The 24461-nt window shown below is 43.1% G+C and overlaps 1 protein-coding gene across 1 annotated transcript in view; it reads right to left on the minus strand.

Moving 5' to 3' along the window:
• The window catches only part of LOC143123532 (ras/Rap GTPase-activating protein SynGAP), a 59325-nt gene extending 35778 nt beyond the window's left edge, over positions 1-23547 (minus strand). The window contains exon 1 of the mRNA XM_076284985.1: positions 23466-23547. Within this exon, the coding sequence (XP_076141100.1) occupies positions 23466-23547 (82 nt within the window). The remainder of the gene's footprint in view (positions 1-23465) is intronic.
• Between the last annotated feature and the right edge of the window lie 914 nt (positions 23548-24461).

Genomic DNA, 24461 nt, shown 5'->3' on the forward strand with positions numbered 1-24461 from the left:
TTTCCGACCGACCCTGTCAATTTATGTGCGACCCAAATTTATTTTATGAGCTTGGGGAAGAAATAACACTAAATATATTAAATAAATCCACAAATAAAAGGCGAACTATAATTACATTAACCCCTTGCGTTGTTATGTATAGGGATGAGCGTATTCTCTCTTTTACAAAGTAGCCTATGCACAGCTGTTCACGAGACGATTGTTTTCGTCACTTACCAAGGCACTCGCAATTTTGTCCAAACACCGCAACTTTTTCGCAAATTTGACCAATCATCGTAGTTTCACCGTGAAATTTCACCTACACACAACAGTCCCTCGCGCAGAATATTGAGCCAGATGGCACACTTACTTCTGCACCTTTTGCATATGACACCAAAGACTGCCCTTACGTGTTCGTTCCTCTACAGTTTTGATGACAATAAATAGAAGGCTAACGTTAATGATCTGCTTACTTCCATCTCTCAACCTGGTGTTGCTAACCTACCTAGGCTATGAAAGTAAGTTAATTAAGGCCTACTTGGTTTACTGATTTTTGAGTAGGCTATGCAACCCATTGGCAAACGTTTACCTGGATATGTCCTTTTAGCTTATGTTATGTTTGCTAGCTTGTGGGCTTAGTTTGAGTAGTGCTACCAAAATCATAGAAATTAATAAAATTGCAAGACATTTACCTCTTCTATGATCCAAGAATGATTTCATTCGAGTTGTTTTTTTTAACATTTATTTTAACTAATGACATAGAAGACATTCCCAATTGCATCCACATATCGTAATGCACTATGCAAAAAGTTATTTACACTCGTAGCCGAACACAGTGAGATGCAAGCCTTCCAATCCACTCAGAAATGTACTTAGGCTACTCTCACGTCCTTAAAGGGGCAGGTAGTCAATTAGACGTACACCACCAATGTAATGACATTAAACAGAAGTGTAGTCAAATAGTTTAAATCAATATGAAATTACTAGATACTTACTTGGCTATTAGTAATTATGCAGGCCACAGACTATGAATTATTAAAAAGATATGAACTTAATATGAATTACAAAATATATGAATGTATTGAAACATATGACATGATGCCATCTCTTTAGGTGACTGTCTTTTTTGGACAGTTCTACTATAATGCTTTGTGAATGACCTCAGTCAAAGCATTTTCACAAATAAAGTAGGCCTACTTTGATTTTCCGTAATCCTTACTGTTTACCTTTGATTATCCTTTTTAATAAGCATCAAGATTATCAGTGTGATTTTGGTCTTACTAACCTTAATTGCCCTAAATTTAAACTATTTTTGCAATTTTCACTTCCTCCCGCAATTTCTCCACAAGAAACAGCTAAAATCACCGCAACTTCCATCCAGGCATTTTAGGTCGCAACAGTCTCAAAAAACCTTGCGAAATCCTGGTGGGATTGATTTTCTACCTACTGTATCCCTTACTGCCACTGGGAAAAAAAGAAAAAAAAATTCCCTACCGACCCATGGCCTCAACTGACAACCAACAGGAACCAAAGCTTTTTTTTTTTTTATGCCTTAGGTAGATATTAGATAGATTAAGATGCATAGAGGCTCATGGTGGCTGGATGTTATTGATGCATATTGTACATGCATATAGAGGCTCATGGTGGCTGAGTGTTATAGATACATATACTGGTAGATGCATAGTGGCTGAGTGTTATAAATGCATACTGTAGATGGATAGTGGTTGGATGTTATAAATGCATATACTGTAGATGCGTAGAGGCCAAAGGCTCTAATTTGAATGATGGCCAAATTGCAAAGTGTTCAATCCCACATGCTAACTGATGGCTGTAGTTCATGCAGGAGCAGAGACGTCACTAGACCTAGAGCTCTAGGGGGGTCAGAGGGCATGGTCTTCAGCCCCACACGCCAAATAGCTACAGTTCATGCAGGAGTGTAACTTTCTTCTTGCTGATAGATTTTGCTTTTTGCCCACCATTTAAATGTTACTATGAGCATACATAGAGCCTGTGTGTGTTATAGTGTAAGACATTTGTGTTTGAAGACAGACTCACAGAGCCTGTGTGTGTTAAGGATGGAAATGTAAGACGTTTGAAGGCTTTGTGTGTGTTAAGGCTGAGACACATAGAGCCTGCGTGTGTAATACACTAAGATAAGTTCATGGCTACATGTGTGTTTGAAGACAGAGACTCACAGAGCCTGTGTGTGTTATAATGTAAGACGTTTGAAGGCTTCGTGTGTGTTATGGATGAGACACATAGAGGCTGTTTGTGTGTAACACACTAAAATGCTTCGAGGCTCTGTGTGTGTTAAGACATGTGTGTGTAACTTGTCGAGGCTGGATAAATCTTAACAGACGGAGCTTTATTCTCGTGTGCAGATGAGAAACGCTGAGTGTTTCTGGAGCTTTTTTGGAAGATTGATTCGGAGAGTTTAAAAGTTAAGAGTTCAGAGCAGCAGATTAACCGACTCCTTCTGTAGTTGAGATAAGACGACGCCCTTTATATAATAACTCACTGACTGCTAGCCTCATGTCAATCACACAGAGGACAACGCACCCCGACGACACACACACACACACACAAAATGTTCACGACTGCTTAATCAGAGCAAGACGTCTGACCCGAGGTCATCGGCATGGTAACGAGATCTACTTCCACGTCGATCATAAGTGCTTTCCCCTCTGGAAGCCGTCCAGGTTTTTCTGTGTGAGGATTTGCCCTCCCAGTCCCTGGGCTGTCCTGTCATTCTCAGATGTGCGCACACAGATTATGTTTATTTTAATCATCTTGTGCTCAGTACCTGATACCACGCCAGCTTTACTGGCCGATGACACACGAAGCTTTTGCACACCAAAAATCACTGATATTCTAGCAGGGAAATATCTGTGCATTCAGATGCCAATTTCATGTGTCTGCAGCATAGCAATGGGTATCTGAATTTAGGACAGCTTAGCAGTATTACGAATATCTTACATGTTCACTTACTAATCAAGAGCTTTATCCACACTTAACACATGTCTGTATTTGCATGTAATGAACTGTGATTTGTCCCCATATCCTGCGTGTATTGCAACATATCATATTTGTCTAATCTATCCATTCACTATGAAGCCAGTCAACAAAGCAAAAGGATGAGCCACAGAATGACAACCAACAGCTAAAACAAGCAAGCGTGAACAAGATCTGCACAATAAATATGGGTCATACAATAAATTGGCTCGCTCATCATACTAGTGTAGTATACTACACTGCACCACTAAACTGTCCTCATCATACTAGGGTAGTACACTGCACCACTAAACTGTCCTCATCAACTAGAGTAGTATACTACACTGCACCACTAAACTGTCCTCATCATACTAGTGTAGTATACTACACTGCACCACTAAACTGTCCTCATCATACTAGGGTAGTATACTACACTGCACCACTAAACTGTCCTCATCAACTAGAGTAGTATACTACACTGCACCACTAATCAGTCCTAAACTACACTCCACTACTCCAATACTACCCCAGTGAAAGCGTAAGTGTCTTTGAGTGTCTTTAAAAAAGCGCTATAAATTAAGAACAAGCAGATCCATAATGGCTTTGCACAATACATATGGGTTGTAAAATAAATCCACTCTCATACAGCATCAGAGTACACTACTAAATCATCCTAAACTATACTCAACTACTCCAATACTACCCCAGTGAACTTCGGAACCATTTCTATCCTGAGCCTACATTACTTGTCTGAAAGGAGCATTTGCTGTTCATCATTTACAGCTAATCTGAATTTAACAGCTGTCATTGGTTCAGTCCTCAAATGGGTTTGCATGATGCTAGAATGAATGTAATGTAGTGAATACAAATACAAACACAAATTCAACTCCCAGCTGCCACCCTTGTGCCCTTGAGCAAGGCTCTTAAACCCGAATGGCTCTGAGGAGACTGGCCCTTGTAATAATTAACTTATGTAAGTAGCTTTGGACAAACATGTCAGCCAATGAATAAGTAAGCAACTAATACGTGACTTTCAGAAGCATAATGACCTTACGACCTGTACTAAAGGTTGCACGGGTCACTAGTGGAGAAACTTGATCTCCCCTTCTCCCTCGATACCAACAGGACGTCTTTATGTCACATTACTCTACCAATAGGCGACTTAGAAATGAAGACCTACAAGAACACCTCAGTAAACGTGAGTGACCTGGATGATCTTACAGGAATGCTCACAAACAAGTGAATTATATATGACAGCTTTCATTTCAACACATGCAGTGTTATACAGTGAGTGTTCCCCAAGGTGGCTATGCTGAAATCTCTATAGGCTATCTATCCATCTCTCTCTTTCTCTCTCTCTCTCCCTCTCTCTCTCTCTCTATCTGTCTCTCCCTCTCTCTCTCTCTATAGGTGACCAGCTGTCCTACAGAATAAATCCCACAATGCACTGCAAGCATCCAGAATAGTAACAGAGACCATTCCATTAGCATTTCACCTCATACCCCCCCCCCCCTCCACACACACACACACACACACACACACCCCAAATCCCACCCCAGACGCATTCAACGTGGGAAGGGAAGCTATGGAAACAACTTAAACTAGGATGCACAGAGCCCATATGGACTGCTTTACAGTAATGTCGCACACTATGCAAGATTTTCACCTTTACAAAGCCAATTTGATGGTAAACAAACTTGTTAGAAGGCGAATCGTTCACCTAGCATAGCTATACAGCACAGACATAGCGAGTCCCTACCTAGAAAACCAGCCATGGAACTTCCAAGAGTGGCGTCCCACCAAATCTCGTGAGAGTTGTGAAATATAACATATAAAAACATCGCGACCCTAGAGGGAGCTCTACACTCGCCAAAAATACCTAAACCTGCATAGTATACCTTTAATGATGATTTTCCATAAAGCCATGCGACACTTAAAAAAGTGATAAAGGGTTTTGTAATTTGCAGATCACAACAATGGAAGCTGGAAATTAAAGCCACAATTTTTCAGGCTACTGCATGCTAGCCCAGCTCCTTAACCACTACGCTACCACCAACAACATCTCAGTGCAGTTGCAAAGAGGCATACTAAAAATTTAGTAGCCTATTTAGTACATCTAAAGGCAATATCTTTACAACAACAACGCCTAATTACGACCTATTAATTTGGACAACTTTATAAAGCCCTATAAAGGCTAAAGTTACCTTTAGTTTTGTTCCAATTTACCGTTGTGTATGGCTTTGAACATCATGTGCGCTTTAACACCAGCCTATAAGCATTATTCCAGCTGCGCTAAGGTTTTGAGCACCACAATTTTGCCTACCTTGTTGTAGCCCATCTGAAATAACTCCAAGCTTTGCTATGTTCCCTCCATCCTTTCATTGTTTTCAAAAAAACATTTTATATCCATGATGGCCTTGAAGTCTTGAGTTTGTGAATTAGCTTAAATCAGCCTATTATGTGCTGTTAACCAGCAACCATAGATAGTAAAAGAAAGCAGCAAGTAGCCTTGGCTACAATTTCTGTAGTTGCTGCGTCCAATCATTTTTATTCTCTCTCCTGCTCAAACAAAAGTTGTGCGTGCATTAAGTTGATGATAACGTGTTTACAAACTCTACACTACATAAAATATTGTGAATAGCCTACTGTCATGCAGTTAATGGGATACTGTGCAGAGTTGGAAAGTTAGGTCAACTTGGAAACTGTTTCTCGTTGTTGAGTTGCCTGATGGTAAGGTACAGCCGTAGCTTACACCTGCAGGAGCGCTTGCTTGGGCGTCTGTGTTGCGCAATGCACTTTGCTCCTCTCATCTATACGACGCAGTTCCCATTTCTCCAAACCATACATAATTACAAGGACAAATATTGCTACACGAGGGAAATCAGTGTGGTGTCCGATGTGAAAAAATAGGTATAAATCTAGCGTACACATGTCCAAGGGTGTAGGTTTGGTCTGAGCTTTGGTGGGGACACTACCCACTAACCCCCCCCCCCCCCCCAAAAAAAAAAAAACACTCAACTCTTTCACCAGCCACTAAAATAATTAAAATGTGCTATTGTCCAACTACTATCCATGATTAAAATGTGCTACTGTCCAACTTGATCTAACTACACTGTGTAGCCTACATAATCTGATTTTAATATGTATGCTACAGATATGTAGGCTATATTTAACATTTATTTTCTATTTGGTCTGTTATGAAATCATGCCCATTTAAGCACAGCTCAGTTGTAAGAAACTTAAATACATGCATGCTTAGCATTTTGTGAAAAGAAATCATTAGGACTACATTGACAAACTCTTAACCGTGAGCTGCCTATATTTTCTGATTCTAATATTTACAGATATCTAGGCAATGTAAGCACAGCTTAGTTTTAAGAAATGCAGCCGAAAGACCATGTTGAATTTTGCTTTAATTTATTTTAAAACCGGATTACTCTGGAACAGTTAACTATAAACGGGAATGCATTACACCTTTGTGTTCGGTAAGGTCTGCTGTTTATTCTGATATATGGTTTGTCATGTGTTGTGTGAAGAGTGTGTAGGCCTACGATATTCCACCGAATGAATGTGGAGATGGGCGCAGAGAATAATTATTAAATCTCTTGAAGTTATTTTTCTTGCGAACTGTTTATCACAGCAAACAGTGGCTAGCTAGCACCGTTTAAAAGCTGAGAAAAAGCTCTTTCACGTGCAGAGATGGGAAGTAACGAAGTACAAATACTTCGTTACTGTACTCAAGTAGATTTTTCTGATATTTTTACTTTACTTTACTATTTATTTTTGAGGCGACTTTTTACTTTTACTCCTTACATTTTAACACGAATATCGGTACTTTCTACTCCTTACATTTTACAAAACTGGCTCGTTACTTTAGTTTCAAATAATTTCAGTGGATTTACCGTTATTATTTTCCGCGTCATCAATAGCGGACAGGGATGGATTACTGCACAGGCCTACCGGGCCCAGGCCCAGGGGCCCAAGGGGTCAAGGGGCCCTGAAGTCCAAGTCTTTCCATGAAATCATAGCCTACATCCTGATTTGTTGATATTGAGGCAATGAATCTGATTGAATTAAAGTATTGGCCATCCCCAAAATGCACCAGAATACAGGAAATCACATCAAACAAATTAAAAATGTTCTGGGGGAGGACCCCCTAACCCCCTCTCCTACATATGCGACAATTAGTGTGGTGCCCTTAATACATTTGGGCCCAGGGGCCCGAAAGTTCATAATTCGTCCATGATAGCGAATGGGAATATACGTTGCACTTGACGCAACACTACAAGATGACTTGACAGATTTGGGCGGCATTCATTCGCGGCAAATCATTGCAGCTTGATGGCGGTAACGTTATGTCTCAATTAAATTTAGTCAAAAATGCCCTCCTCCTCTCCTCGCCTTGGTGCTTCCCTCAGTGTAGCCTATATCCTTAGCAATAAGTAGATGCAGCATTGGATCTTGAACAGGGATGTAGTGGAGGCTAAACGCAAGTAAACGCAGTTTACCTACCTCTGAAATTTCAGAAATAGTTTATCCACCTCTTATTAGAGTTTATCCACTTCTCAAAAGAGTTTATTCACCAATTACAGCTGTTAACATTTAAAAATCACACTGTATTATCCACAATAACAATATGTACTCATCAACACTCTATGAACCACTTAATGCCACTTGTATTGTTATAAACATTGGACAATAACCTCCACCATCATCAAACATGTTCTGAATGCCTTTTCTAAAAATCTGATACCGCATGGCGCAGTCCACCCTATGTTACCACTACATTCTTGGTCTTGAAATATTCACAGGAATCCATAGAAATGAAATATTCATGTTGTTTTATCCAATATTAGTTGTGCAGATGTATAGTCCATCTTATACACACCCATGAAGCCAACAAAGAAAATGCAAAAATAGAGACTTTTGTGTAATTATGCCATTTTGTGTAGTCATTCTATACTGGGGCGGACCTGGACACTTTGAGGCCCAAGGCCCCTCCGAGCCCCCCCCACACACACACACCAAAACCCTAAAACTAAAACACACTTTTTTCTGTAATAATGGGACGCTGAGGCATACTCAAATACAACAAATATTGCCATGAAAGTATTACAATTATGAATGGTCTGTGTGTGTGTGTGAGAGAGAGAGAGATGGGAGAGAGTAGGCTAGGGGTTTGGGGTCTCTGTGTGTAAATATACTCTTTGTAGCTATGTATGAGAGTCTGTCTGTGTAGGCTATGTGTAAAAGAGAGGGAGAGTGAGAGTGAGTGTGCGTGCGAACTGAGGTGTTCGATCTTCCAAAAAGCCGACATCTAAAACAATAAACAGCGTCTGCACTGACCGAATAAACTAGCCATTTTCTGTTTATTTTTTCTCCATTTTTCATGGTCATGTAATAATGTTCAACCGTGAATCTTCTGGGTGGTTTATCTGCATTTTTGGGGAATTCAAAGTTCTTAATTTGCACAGGGCCTTTTTTTTTTAACGATTTCAACTCGCTCTGCATCTCTTAGGCTACGGTGTCTGGCCATAACGCAGGGTCGTCACTGATAACTGTAGCCTAGTGCTAAGTATTGTGTTAGGGGTACTCACGTACTGGTTTCGTTTGCACCCAAAGCTTCTGCTACTGAAATGGTGTCCGTAGCAGCACCAACAGCACCAGTGCGGACTTCGGCAGTGACAGTGATCCCTCACGACTGTTTCACTTAGATCAACATCATAATCATCATCATCATCAGTAGAAGAATATGTAGTACAAGAGCTATCCAAAATAGCCTACTTTCTTCCGTGGAAGAATTCTTCGACTGGAAGAAGTTGGTTAATTTAGGCAATTTCAACTCCACTCCTCACCAAGACCTCATAGCTAGTTGCTGCTATGGTGATAGAAAGCAGACCTGCAGTCATTTGATTTTATGATGAGTTTATGAGCAATCAAAATAGTTTTTCAATCTGTATTATGGATTAGAATATATTGTTTGGATGCGGTGATCATTTATTTAAAAAAAAAAAACTAAATAGCCTACGATACGGGGATGACGAGGCCCCCTGGTGGCCGAGGCCCCAGGCAATTGCCTGACCATGTCTAATGGCAGGTCCGCCCCTGATTCTATATCAGAACTTGACATATAATCCAAATAGTCTACAAGAAACCTCAGAAATGCATACTTTTACTGTCAGTATGCATTTTGGGTAACCAAAAGTCCTATGGGGAGTTTCCATAGGGCATTACAAAACGCATGAGCATACCTTGGCAAATAATGGTCTAAAATACAAATTTTTCATTCTATATTGATCTACTTTAGCACACAGCTTCGCAAGACCTGGTGCTAGGGCTCAGTTGTGTTTCTAAAATCATATTAAGTGACCTAGAGGGCTGAAATGTGGTCAGCTCAGAGATGCTTGTTATCCGTCAGAAAGAAACTCTGTAACTCTGTGCCAGTTCTTTATAAGAAACTAGCATCTTAGCTTCCTAAAGATGTCCAGCATTTAAAAATTAAAAAGCAAAAAATTAGGTGTTTTCATCACAATATCTCTGGCTGACAAGGTCAAAACTGCACGAAATTAAAAGTGAAGGATCATTATGACACCCTCCGAATGCATGCCAAGTTTTGTGTACTTTCGTTCATGGGGGGCCTTACAATAAAATAATTTATGTGTTCATTTAGTGACGTACACCAACAAGGATTCCCGGGACACTGAAAGACCGGGGTACACAAAACTTGGTGGACATGTACCCCCACATGGATAGCATGGAACCGTCATTTTTCGTTTTGATCTGTAGCCCCCCCGCTGGACTGGATCCCCCGAAAGGAGGGTAGGGCAGACACAGTTCTCTGTGAATATCTTGAGAACTGTAGGGTCTAGGACACACATGGGCAACATACGGCCCGCGGGCCACATCCGGCCCGTGGGCTTTCCCTGTCCGGCCCGCGTAAGGTCCGTGAAAAAACAGTAGTCAAGAGCCTATCATAGAGATAATGCACGCAAATCAATATCGTTGCTTTTATTTTGAAAGCGACTGCTATTTGTACGCCCATACATTTGTGCGTGGATGCATACGACGTAAACACCCTCGCTGATGTGCTGGTGAATATAATTTATGCTTCTGCGTAACAGAACAGTTGCCTTTACGTCGGCGTAAACCTTTCAAAGTTTTGTGTCTCCTGTGTCTGCGTCGCTCACCACCACAACGGTTGTTAGAATGTCGAACTCCTACTGCTGCTCGTTGGCGATACGAAGTGTTCATTTCAAAACGTTACTGACAGATAGACAGTTTACAATCGGATAACCCCATCATGGTAACCAAAATATGTCCGAGTTTATTTGCAAAGCTTATGTTAGCGACTAGTATGATGCTACTACCCACAGGTTGCTTGAAGCAGCCGGCTCAACACACAGGGCGAGTTGACCAATCACAGTTTTGTGTATAAAGTTAAAGCAAAAACATAACCTACATATTCAAAATAGTTTTCTTTGTGCATGTTGATTAACTAATGACAGCCTACTATTGTCTGCTCCACATTTTCATAGTCTAATTCTGCATAGAGTTAATTTAATGGTGGTAATGATTTAATTATGAAATATTGTTGATGAAATGGTGGCACAGGCCTATGGTCTTAATGACTCCTTCACATTTTCATGGCCTAGCCTAATTATATAGATATTGTACTACTTTTTTATATCAGTCTTTGAAAACTGAAAAAAAAAACATGTCAATGTCAAAAAATTTTTTTCGAGAATGAGGATTAAATACTGGACATATATTAAATTTTTCCTTCGTCTCCCTTACATTTTCCATCTGTTCTTACGAGTAGCAATCAAAACCATATGATTTACTTAATGTTATACAAGAACAGAATAGAATTGAACAGAATTGAGTTCAGACTTGAGTTCGGTATTTTGGGTCCGGCCCTCCTCAACAGTCCCAGTTTGTCATGTGGCCCCTTGGGGAAATTAGTTGCCCACCCCTGGTCTAGGATGACCATTTTTTTCCGTATGTTTGCCTCCAGGGGTCATGTTAACCCATTTCATGTGCACACATGTGCACAAACAGATACACACACACACACACATACATTCACAGTAATCATACATATGACACATACTCACACAGTAGACATATGTACGCTTGCATGCACAGGCACATACGCAGGCACACACACAAGCACGCACACACACACACACACACACCCACACACACTCACACACACACACACCCACACACATAACATAAACATAACACAAACAATCAAGAATTTCTCAGAATTATGAACAGGCAAGATGGAGGTGGGGTTGTATAAAATTAATTTTACATGTGAAATCTATGAACTAATCATGTTTTGGTACTTGTTGTCTAGCAGATACCAAGAATTGAGTGTGGATAATGCAATTTAGTGAGACAGTTAGAATCATATAGGCCTTTCAGCGTGATTTCTTTTTGTGGAAAAAATGTGCTGGACTGGGCGGCGGTCATATTTTGTACCGCTCTGCTGTACATTTCTGTATTACATTTTGTCAAGAGGAAAAATCAATAGCAAACTGTTCCCAACTGACTATAGCGCTGTGAACCGTTGCCTGGCAAATCCGCCATCATAATAGCAATCTGCTATGGAACAAACGTGCCTGTTGTTAAAGGGAATGTGAGATGACACTCTGATTGGTTTATTGCACGTTACGCCCAAACCACACCCATGAGTAATGTAGCTACTACAGACCATTTTAGATTTGCATCGGGCGCAACAGTCATTATCCCGCCGGTAAAATAGCATCAGCGCCCAAGATCCGCCCACAAAGCGACTTGCGCAAAGTCAATTGCGCTGGAGTGGAAGATAGAGCCCACAGTGTTTCTGTTGTGGGCCACATTGGCCAGCCAGAGCCCCGAGGGTGGACAAAAACACATGCACACACACGCACACACATACACACACACACACACACACACACACACACACACACTGGAGCATCTCTGTGTCTCCTCTCTCTCTATGTGAGTGTGTGTGTGTGATTGTGTGTGTGTGTGTGTGTGTGTGTGTATGACGGATGTATGCACCCACATTAAGGTGTCTTGCACACACGTGTGTGTGTGTGTGTGTGTGTGTGTGCGCGTGTTTGTGTGTGTGTGTGCGTGTGATTGTGTGTGTGTGTGTGTATGTATGCAACCACATTAAGGTTTCTTACACACGTGTGTGTGTGCGCACGTGTGTGTATGTGTGTGTATGCGTGTGTGTGTGTGCGCATCCATGTGTTTAAGGAGAGCAATGGGGACTATCATCCATCAAACTGCACACTCGACTTCTGACAGCAAGTCATATGAGAAATATCATGAATTATGAACCACTCACACATGAATTCACTCACACACACACACACACACACACACAGACGCACACACACACACACACACACACACACACACACACACACACACAGCCTGTCACAAGCAAAGTTAATGTTCTTACTGTAATTACAAGGTGTTCACGCATGACTGGCGAAAGAAAGTCCAATCTATATGTCTTGAGGTCGTGATAAGGAAACCTCGCTGTCTTCCACAGCCATGACAGGACCTCAGAAGTTCTAGCCCGGCTCTTCCCTCCTACGTACTTACACTCAATTTTCATTTCCCTTCAGTACGTTGTCTGGGATTTCGGTATATTTGTGTGTTTTCTCAGGCCAAATTTTACCTGTCCAGCGAACAGAAGGGGTGGCTGAAAATGATGACGTTGAGGTCGTGCGCTAGTTTGAGCCAGACATACGTCACGACCAAACGTTAGCGATTGGTTATGGCAGATCCAGAGTGGCTCTGGGCAGATCAAATAGTTTTAAACTTCAAGTACTTCAAGTACTCGCCTTCAAGGAAGTTAACGCTTGGCAATGAAAAGTGGCCAGATTCTCTGTACATTATGAAATGTACGAGAGTCTGGTAGGACCAGGCTACAGAAGTTCCTCTTGATGCTCCAAAAATGATTCCACATTCCCACGCACCGTCATAACCCCCCCCCCCACACACACACACTGTTCCATTTGCCTCGTCTTTCCTTGTCAAACACACCAGGTTCCCAGGCGGCACGCTGTGAGCCAACGATCCCAATTTTGGCTAACACTAATCCCCTCAGTGGTATTTAAGGCCCTCTGAGTCGCCACACCAGAACATTTAAGCCCCAAAATGAAGCTTTAGCGGGATCTGATCAGCTCGACTTGACGCAGCGGATTACCAGCGTTATGTGTGTATGAGCCCCTGTCAGTCTCAATTACAGGCACTAAACATTTGAAGCCCCCTGATTCAACGGCAGGGTGCCCACATAAAACTACATTACCCATAGTGCTCCTGTGTATGCTCTGGAGAGGGGTGGGGGGATTTTTTTCAACATTTGATGACAAACTACGTGTTGTAAAAGTGAACTGATTGGACTGAGTTTAGAGCTCTCTAAATTCTCCCGTTCTCACGACACAGAGGACATCGAAATGAAAAGGAGGGAAAACGGGGAAGTGCAAGACAGTAGGGGTGGGCGATATGGACAAAAAATAATATCTCGATATTTTTTGTGATTTTGACGATAACGATAATTAGTCGATATCCTTTAAAAAAAATGTTTTGTTAAAGTCTGAGTTACTTTGCAGCTCATTATTTATGAACAGCATCATTACAATAATAACCAATAACTTAACCTGTGACTTTTTAACCAAATCAACCAATGCATTTTCACTCATTGACACATTTCCAATTCTGCCCCCACTTGTGTGTGTGGCAATGACATGGTCTAGCCAGCTACATTAGAGAAGATAAATAGGCCTGACAGTTTCCCAAGAGAAAGTCTGAAGCTGAAGTTCCTTTCAAACCTTGAAATCCTACATAGGATTCACTGTAGCCTAAAACTAAGAGCAGACCAACAGAGTAGCCTACATCTCAGTTATTTCCTTCTATGTTTTGTTTTAGAGCAATAGGCTAGCATTCCAAGTTACAGAATAGAAACTAATGCGTTAGCTTATGGCTAATGTATATAAGAAATCCCATAGAGATGCTAAAGGTTAGCATAATCGGTAAACGTAGATATTTAGAGCGAACTTCAGTCCATTTACAAAAGAGTTACATGAGAATAGTTATTTGTTTACAACTGACTATTAAAATACTCAAAGGCTAATGTTTTCTCTCCATATAATACCGTGTAGGAAAAAACGTGACTGTCTCATCAATGCTAGGCTACTTGAACAGAAGTAGCCGCATAAAATCCCAAGTAGGCTACTCTCGCTGCACAAAATAAACATTAGGCTGCGTGGGACGTTGTGACCCACTAGTGATCACGTGACACTTGCTCTGCTGCACTTCTCCCGCATAGCCTACCTCCTGGGAATGTATGAGTCTTCAGTGTGTGATTTCGAGTGTTTTTTCCCCATAAGTAATTTAAATACTCGATAATGTAAATTTGCACATCGTTAAAACAACAATCACGATAGCATAGAAGAACATACACAGGCACGTACACACACACACACACAAACGTACGCACGCACATACACACACACACACACAGAGAAGGTGTCCACCTCCCTTTCTCTCTGTAGCATAGAAGATCATTTCATTTTCTCATTTTCATGCACATACACACACACACAAACATACGCAGGCATGCACATACACACACACACACAAACGTACGCAGGCATGCACACACACGCAAACACACACAGATACACACACACACACACACAGAAACGTACGCACGCAGGCATGCACATACACACACACACACACACAAACACGCATTCTCTGAGTTCCAGCTGACTGGTCAGAGTGTGAATTACTCTCAGTCAGCAGCAGTCTCTCACACTCCACTTCTGTCAAAGGTTTGCAGCAGTGGACACACACACACACACTCTATACACACACACAAGTACACACACACACACACACATACACACACACTCTCATATACACACACAAGCGTATACAGTACACACACAAGCGTATACACAGTATACACACACACACACACACACACACACACACACACACACTTGCCCACAGAGCATCCATCAACACCTTCCTACTCACACTGCCACACCTATCACTGCAACAGTCACTCACACATACTTACACTTACACAAGCCGTCAATTTCACACACACACACACACACACACACACACACACACACACACACACACACACACAAACAGGATTTATAAAGGCTTTAGTACAACACAAAGCAATCATTCTATGGCTAGATACACACTGTCGCTCACATCAATGCAGCCAGGTCTGCAGGACTCCAAGGCTTGTGTTGCACTTTTCTGTGATGTTTTGTGTTGCACTGTTATGTGATGTTTTGTGTTGTGCCATTCGGTGATGTTTTGCGCTGTGTTGTGTTGTGTTATGTTATGTTGTATTGAGCTGTGTTGTCCTGTGTTGTGCCGTGCTGTGTTGTGTTGTATTGTGTTGTGTTGTGTTGTGTTGTGTTGTGCTGTGCTGTGCTGTGCTGTATTGTGTTGTGTTGTGCTGTGCTGTGTTCTGTTGTGTTGTGCTGTGTTGTGCTGTGTTGTGTCATGTTGTGTTGTGTTGTGCTGTGTCATGTTGTGTTGTGTTGTGCTGTGTCATGTTGTGTTGTGCTGTGTTATGTTGTGTTGTGTTGTGTTGTGTTGTGTTGTGCTGTGTTGTGTTGTGCTGTGTCATGTTGTGTTGTGCTGTGTCATGTTGTGTTGTGTTGCGCTGTGTCATGTTGTGTTGTGTTGTGTTATGTTGTGCTGTGTTGTGTTGTGTTGTGCTGTGTCATGTTGTGTTGTGTTGCGCTGTGTCATGTTGTGTTGTGTTATGTTGTGCTGTGTTGTGTTGTGTTGTGCTGTGTCATGTTGTGTTGTGTTGTGCTGTGTTGTGCTGTGCTGTGTCATGTTGTGTTGTGTTGTGCTGTGTTGTGCTGTGTCATGTCATTTTGTTCCCAGTCAGTTATGCCCCAGTGACAATGACCATGTGAGCCGACAGGCATCTCCAGGCTGCCCCACCTCCAGGCTGCCCCACCTCGACAGGCTGCCTCTAAACAGCAGCAGCTGTGTGGAGGCTGGGAGAGGGGATTAGCAGTGCCAGCCCACAGCGCTGGCAGCAGGGGTAGCGGCGGGTGGTGGTTGGGCCTGTTTCCATGGTAGAGGGTACAGCTGTGTGTGTGTGTGTGTGTGTGTGTGTGTGTGTGTGTGTGTGTGTGTGTGTGTGTGTGTGCAGTGGTAGCGGCGGGCGGCCGTTGGGCCTGGTTCGATGGTAGAGGGTACAGCTCTGTGTGTGTGTGTGTAATCCTTTTTCTCTTTCCCCTCCCCGCCGATCAACCGAGCACCAGCGCCCGCGTTCAGCCCTCTACCTTGCCTTCCCCTACTGCGGCCTCTTTCTCTTTTTCCAGCTAATCAACCCTCCGCACTTTTCTATTTGCCGACCCAGGGTGCTGCGCAAACCTCATCCCCCTCCCCCCGTGGCGACCGCCTCGTTAACTTTTCCCTTTCCCCATCATCTCCCGCCGGCGCGAACCACGTTCGAGCCCGCATTTTTTCCCCCAGCCAGGGACCACGTCCCTGGTTCTCCCTCACTCCTCTTTCCCTGGATTGGTGCCACCACCCTATCCCGCCTCGGCATCTCATCAGCCTTTTTTCCCCCTGCTCACACTCAGTCAGTTCCAGTTAATCAACCCGCCCCTTCTTTTCTCTTTGCCGACCCAGGGTGCTGCGCAACCTCCCCCTGTAGCGACTGTGACGCTACCTCTCCCCTTTCCCCATCATCTCCCGCCGGCACGAACCGCGCCTCTTCCCCAGTCAGCGTCCCTGGTTCTCCCTCACCCCTCTTTCCCTGGATAGGTGTCTCCACCCTACCTACTTCTTTTTCTCCCCTCCTTCTACTTCCTCCGACTGTACCTCCTTCCTCTTCCACTATCTCTATCTCAGAGATTGACTACACTTCCTGTCCCTTCAGCAGGGGAGTTTTCATTCTAACAGAAGAAAAGATTCTTTCATTCTAACAGAAGATTCTGTTCCGCAACAATGTAATATTCTAAAATTCAACCAGATTGACCAAATTGATTTAAGCAATCAATTCTGTCTTTACACTGGATATGCGTTATGTTGTGCTGTGCTGTTCTGTTCTGTGTTGTGGTGTGGTGGTGTGTTTTGATGTGTTATGTTGCGTTGTGTTTGTGTGCTTTGTTGCATTGTGTTATATTTTATATTGTGTTGTGTTTGTTTGTGTATTGTGGTGTGTTTGTTTGTGTTGCACTGTTCTGTGTTGTGTTTGTGTGCAGTGTTTGGTTGTGTTATGTTGCGTTGTGTTATATTAATATGTTGTGTTTGTTTGTGTTTGTGTATTGTGTTGTGCTGCTCTGTGCTGAGGGAGTGTGTGTGGGCGCGGGGATGAGAGGAGAGTGTGTGAGGGAGAGCAGGACGACTCTCCACTGCTGCGGAGTGTGTGAAGTGAACATCACGCCAGCCCACTCTGACATTTAGCCGAGGACAAATCAATTAGCAAAGTGCGTGAAGAGCTCTTCAGTCAAAGCCCTGGGCACAGAGTGGGTGCAGAGGATGAGGAGTAAGTACACACACACACACACACACATGCACATACTCACAAACACTCATGCGCACAGAAACACACACACACACACAATGCCATTAATCTGATCTAACAGGTGAGTGCTAAGCCAGGGATGTAGTGAGCAACCTCCAGGTCTCAAGGACAACAGCTGATGAAGAGGATCTTTCATCACACCAGAGGTGACATGGATCAGACATTTGGCAGGAGAATGAACAGCGGAGAGAGAGAGAGAGGGAGAGAGAGAGAGGGAGAGAGGGAGAGGGAGAGAGAGAGAGGGAGAGAGGGAGAGAGAGAGAGAGAGGGAGAGGGAGAGAGAGAGAGAGAGAGAGGGAGAGAGGGAGAGAGAGAGAGAGAGGGAGGGAGAGAGAGGGGGAGAGAGAGGGAGAGAGAGAGAGAGAGAGGGAGGGAGAGAGAGAGAGAGAGGGAGAGAGAGACAGCAGTGGGGTGACAGTAGTGTACAGGCTGGATGGTACAGTAACCTCTTCAATATGAGGAGGCTGCAGGCAACCACCAAACTGCACAGAGTGAGGATACTTGAGCTGCAGTATGCAGATGACGCAGTATGCAGTATGCAGTATGCGCTCTCATATCTCACTCTCCACAAGACCTCCAGTCTGTCCTTTTCCATTACATTACATTGCATTTAGCAGACACTTCTTGACCAAAGTGACTTACATATGTCAGCTATATTACAAGGGATCACATTGTCCCCGGAGCAACTTGGGGTTAAGTGCCTTGCTCAAGGGCACAACGGTGGAAGCCGGGAATTGAACCGACAACTTTCAGGCTACTGCACGCTAGCCCAGCTCCTTAACCACTACACTACCACCACCCACAAGATGTCCTAGATGCAGCAGTGAGGGCATACAGGAGGCTGGGATTGACCATCAACACCGCCAAAACAGTGGTAATCTGCCAATGGAGTGCCAACATCCCACCCACACTACCCATCTTCACAATTGCAGATGAGAAACTGTCAGTTGTTCCATCATTCAAGTACCTGGGGAGCATTATCTCTGAAGACAATAGTATTGACAATGAGGTCCAGAATAGAATCAAACAAGCATCAGCTGCCTTTGGGAGACTCCGGTGGCGGGTTTTTCGGAACAAGAACCTTCATCTCAACACAAAAATATGCGTCTACCAAGCGGTCTGCATCACCACCCTCCTCTACAGCTGTGAAGCCTGGGTTACTTACAGCCGCCACATCAAGTCCCTGGAACACTTCCACATCTGCTGTCTTCAGCGCATCCTGGGAATCACTTGGCATGACAGAGTGCCTCACACTGATATCCTCAACAGAACAGGCTCCAAGAGTATTGAGGTCACCATCACCCAGCACCAACTGCGTTGGTTGGGGCATGTGATAAGGATGCCCTACAATCGGCTGCCCCGCAGAGTGCTATATGGCCAGCTACACCAAGGTCAGCGTTCTGCTGGAGGCCAGAAGAAACGCTTGAAAGACCAATTGAAGACAGTGCTTAAGAAGTGCAAAATCAAACCAAGGGGACCTGGAGAGCATGGCTGCTGACCGCAACATCTGGCGGCAGTTATGTCTAGATGGGACCCAAGCACTCGAGGAGGAAAGGACAGTCAAGAGACAACAAAGAAGGCTCAGGAGGATGACTGCCAGCAACACCAATACCATGTTTACATGCCCCACCTGCAATAGAACCTGTGGATCCAGGATAGGACTATTCAGCGGATGCGATGGACAACCGCAAGCAAGCAAGTGTGTGTGAGTGTGTGTTTGTGTGTGTGTATGTATGACGGGTTTGTGCATGAGGGTGTGTATTTGTGCCTGCCTGCCTGAGTGTGGGTGTACAAAAATGTATATTGTGTGTGGGGTGTCTTTCCATACATATGTATTAGGGCTGGGCGATAAAACAATAGCAATATGTATCGCAATAGACATGTAATCGATATCAATAAAAAAATACGTTCGATAATTAAAACCAACACACACCTCCCGCCTTATGTTGTCCATAAATAAATAGGCTAAATATATCTTGCATTGTAGCTAGTATGTGCAACTCTACCAGAGTATGCGATAGAAGTAGGCCTACCTCAACACAGACTCTCAATGAGTCCTTGCCCCGTGCACTCTCTCCCTCTCAACAGGCGCATCCCTCCTCAGCATGCACATGCAATCCAAACATTCACAATAGTGCAAGACGACTGGCTAAATTGCTATTAAATCCGGTTAGCATCATTAGCACGCTGCACAAATTTGTTCAAAACTGTTGCATTCAAATTGACTGCTAATAAGTTCTAATCATCTCAATCCCGATGCAAATGGAAAAGTATCCAAGACTCAAACGGGCCTGTCCCAAGGAGAAAAAGTATTCATTTGAAACTTAAAGGCACACTATGCAGGTTTTTTAGCTTAATATGCAAGTTTTTAAGCTTCATTTACCTTCAGCTTCAGAGTCATTGGAATGGTTATATTACTTTTTTCGGGTTGAATGGTGGCCGTCTCACTTCCCCCTAGCGCCTGTGAGCGGAAAAAAAAACCTTGCAACTGTGGGTCGGCGGGCCGACGGCCTCAGTGTCAGGAAGTATAACGAGTGTAACAAATTGCTTTACTGCATTCAAATACATATAAACGCTAGGCACTGGCTAGAAAAAGGTAGCGATGGGGTTTCTCAGACATTCGTCATGACATAGCAAGCGAAAAATTAGCAAAAAACGAAAAAACAGTAAGGAAATTGCCAATACTGCATAGTTTACCTTTAAAGGGAAACTTGGCAGGATTTCCCCCTCTGCTGGAGAAATTGTGCATTATGCTATTTTAAACTGTGGGAAAAGGTAACGATAAAGCACATGGATTTGTTTACAAGCTAGCATACAGTTAGCATAAGTTTGGCAGAACTATGTGGATGTTACAAGGTAAGAAACACGATTTAAAACGAGTTTCTTGTTTCTCACTTCTCTTTCCGGGACGGTAGTCTCAATGTTGCAAAATTGGTTTCCCGCCTGGGGACGCTAGGCGCAGCGGGAAAGTCACCATTTTCACCGGAACAGGTCATTTAACCATCCAAATGATTTCTAAACGGGTTTATTACATTGAAATAGTTGCCAAGTTCTTTAAACACACGTGGGGAAACTGAACAATCTAACCAGACTATGATAAACTAGCAAGCTAAGCTAGCCTACTTTGTTTATAATATGTCCAGGCTTCAACCAGTGCTGCTTTTCATTCAGACTTATGTGCATTATGTGCATTTAAAAAAAAAAAATCAATAATTATCGATATCAGCTGATATGAAATACTTATATCGTGATACATTTTTCAGCCATATCGCCCTGCCCTAATATGTAGGCTATTATGTGTGTGCATCCTGCTGGGCCACCATAGAGAGTGAAGTGCCTCTCTTATGCATGTCCTAGGTATATTATTTCCTAGAGAGTTTCTGAGTAAACTGTCTGCATACCGCCACCAGAGCATTCAGTGGTGTAATCTATGTGATAGGCAGGTCTACGCCATACCCACTTAACAAACATTAACATTTCTATACACCCACTTAAAATATGCGTCAGTATAATATACTTTTGAGACAAAATACTGACATGAGATATTTTTTTTTTTGCAAACAAGATGCAACAGTCTGAACACTGGATAAAATATATCCTCCAAAGACAACTTGCGCCCCACCTTCCCTGTCTTGACACTTACTGTTTACATGGGCACAAGACTAATCACTGTACCCACTGCAGCAAACTAGACTACATCACCAGAATAGTCAGAATAGTCATTTTCTAACAAGTCAGTTACACATTCCACTTGTTTCCTCTGAGTGTGTGTTTGTGGAAGTGCAGTGATTTGGGAATAGCAGACCATCAGTCAGATTATAAAATGCCTCCCCTGCTGTCAGTGCAGAGATTAATAAACAGACTCAGATAAACTCCCAAAATATCACCATTATATCATGGGATCCCCAAGCGAAGGCGTTCAACAGCAAACGAAGCACCAACACAGGTCACAGTGTGCTCTTTGAGCACCAACACAGGTGTTGGTGCTCAAAATGACCTGTGTCTAGAGCACACTTTGTCCTGTGTTCTAGCAAACTGTGACCTGTGTTCTAGAGCACACTGTGACCTGTGTTCTAGAGCACACTGTGACCTGTGTTCTAGAGCACACTGTGACTTGTGTGACTAGACAGTGACTAGAGTCTAGAACACAGGCCTCAGTGTGCTCTTTGAGCACCAACACAGGTCACAGTGTGCTCTAGAACACAGGTCACAGTGTGCTCACAGCAGAGCCTTGTAGATGGCTCTGGAACACAGGTCACCGTGTGCTCTAGAACACAGGACCGAGTGTGCTCTAGAACAGTGTGCTCTAAAACACAGGTCACAGTGTATTCTAGAACACAGGTCACAGTGTGCTCTTTGAGAAGAGTATGCTGAACAGTTTGCCTCTGTGTCACAGGAAATGGAAAGTGAGATTGAGATTGACTACTGTATGCTTCAGCACTGAAATCGCCTGTGTCTCTCGCGAGTTTCTCTCTCTCATTGTGTGTGTGTGTATCTCTCTCTCTTCAGTCCAAGCAGTATCATCGTCCACAGTTTGCAACTTCTGTGGTCTGGACGGAGCCTTTAGACACTTCATGGACTTTGGTGCTTATGGATCCCCGGAGGTGGCATTTCTTGCAATGACACCTCCGGGGTTCCGTAGGTGCTGGTATTGTTGAGACAATATTACCGTAAAAGGAGTATTTGGTTTGATTTTCTATAAATGTATGAAGATTATAATGACTTGTGCATACATTCATAACACAATATAATGTGACCATAAGTCATTATAATGATTATAATTATAATCACTTACAAACAAGCATGAGACTCCATAGCACTCTTCATAATGCACTATGGACTGCTGCTATACTGTATTATAATGGATGGTTATACTTATACCAGATTGTAGCACAATGGGTCTAAAAGTTCAGGTCATTTTGTATAATGCATTATATCACCAACCCGGCCTGCATACTCATAACAACCTGATCTGTGCCAATGCATTTTAAGAATGCATGCATGTCATTACAACAATGACCTTCAAAGAAAGTGTTGCCCTGTATTTCTCAAAATTCGTCTAACATATAATTTTCTTTTTCGCCTCCTTTCCAAATCTTTGATCAGTTTTACAGGAAAATATTAAGCAGCAAACAACAAACAAAACTCAAAAAACTGAAAGAGTACAAATCTATAATCATTTATCCAAATGTTCTTATTTCTGAAAAAAGCATTAGACACATTCATGTTTTGTTTTTTTTCAGAAACAATCCACTTTCTGGACTTCGTAAGTAAGTAAGTAAGTACGAAGTAGCTCCTGATATAAATATGGAAAGGTGCTCAGGGCTGTGATCACATCAGTCAATTAGGAAAGTATAGTTATTCTCAATTAATCTTTATTTGTTTATTGACATATGCTACTACTTATTGACTTAATAACTGAAGTCGGGCAAGACCATTCAATTAATCCTTGCGTTTGCATGCAGTACATTGCCTGTTACGGTAGCCTAATTCCCGATGAGGAAAGCCTATTGGAGGACCAGACCGCATCTGCTAAAATGAACCTTCATATCGGTTTGATTTTACGTTAATGAAACAGTACAGTAGGTAACGCAACACTATCAGCAATCCAGGAGCACGTTAATAGCGCCTTAAACCGTTACTGGCAGTTGGTCAAACTACTGAGAGAGACGCCAGAGAATTCCGATTGACAACCTCCGTTATCGATGCGTAAACCTTTATAATGAATCCTATGTTCGGCAGCACATACCCAATAAAACACAGTGGTGCATTAAGTGAAAGACGTCATCGAAATCGAGGTAGACCACAGGAGTCACGCTGGACTTCTGAGTCGCCACGCATCCTTGCTCAACTGGCCAACTTTTACGCAACGGCTGGCGGGACTCCCGGTCGCGCTGTTTACCTGACACTTGAATCCAGCCCTGGTGCTGAGTCTGCGGGGAGTAGAAGAGTGGTTTCTCGGCGGACACCCTTCTCCAGTCCATGTTTGAAGATAACGATCCGAGCCGGACGGGCAGTAGTATTCCAAACGGGACCGTTAATGGGACTGACAACCCCTCGTGACCGTTTCCTGCGCCCTGTGCGTCAAGCTGCAGTGTGTGTGTGTGTGTGTGTGCGCGCGCGCGTGCGTATGTGTGTGTTTTTATTTGTGTTTCATTGTCATCAGTTGCACACTCTGGAAGTTCAAACCGTCTTGTGCAATGTTTTACCATAAGCCTGGGGCTGCTGTGTAGCCACTGAATATCAAACAGCAAATAAAGAGATGCACACCCAACTCATTCATTAAATGGGGTTGTGTGCGTTTGTGTAGAAACTTAAACCAACTGATCAAGACAGGTTTAACAAGTTTGTCTAATATTTGGTTTTCTCCTCTACCAACGTCCCGTAACGAATCTGAATGGTGCGCATCCGAGCCAGATCAGGGGCAAGTCGGAGGTAAAAAAGCTGCATGTAGATGCATGCTCGTGGGAATTACTGTCTCGTGCGTGCACCTGTTGCCCCATGTTTAAATTTAGACTGCTACGTGTTAGTTCATCAGCCCGTGTGTAGTCACTGTGCTCGAGCCTCTGTCATGACTTACAGCTGATAGCCGACACCTCCACCGTAAACCACGCCGCAACGGGCAGCTGCAGTTATGATTGACTGTTCGTTAAGCCAATCAGTGACAGCCGTACAGTACACTACGAAGGGGTGATTCCTTTAAAGTCCATGGGCCAATTGCGACAACCCACTGGACGAATACACAGCACATCGAAGTGCACCGTCAGCATCCCTGTGTGTGTGTGTGTGTGTGTGTGTGTGTCATTCATCCACAGGCTGCAGAGAAGCAGTGTCCAGCCTCTCCTTGTGTCAAAGTCAAAGTCAAAGTCAAAGTCAGCTTTATTGTCAATTTCTTCAC

This window comes from Alosa pseudoharengus, unplaced genomic scaffold, assembly GCF_046254945.1.
Source record: "Alosa pseudoharengus isolate Yale_2024_CS ecotype anadromous, Long Island Sound unplaced genomic scaffold, YU_APseudo_1.1 YU_APseudo_1.1_scf_14, whole genome shotgun sequence".
NCBI lineage: Eukaryota > Metazoa > Chordata > Actinopteri > Clupeiformes > Clupeidae > Alosa > Alosa pseudoharengus.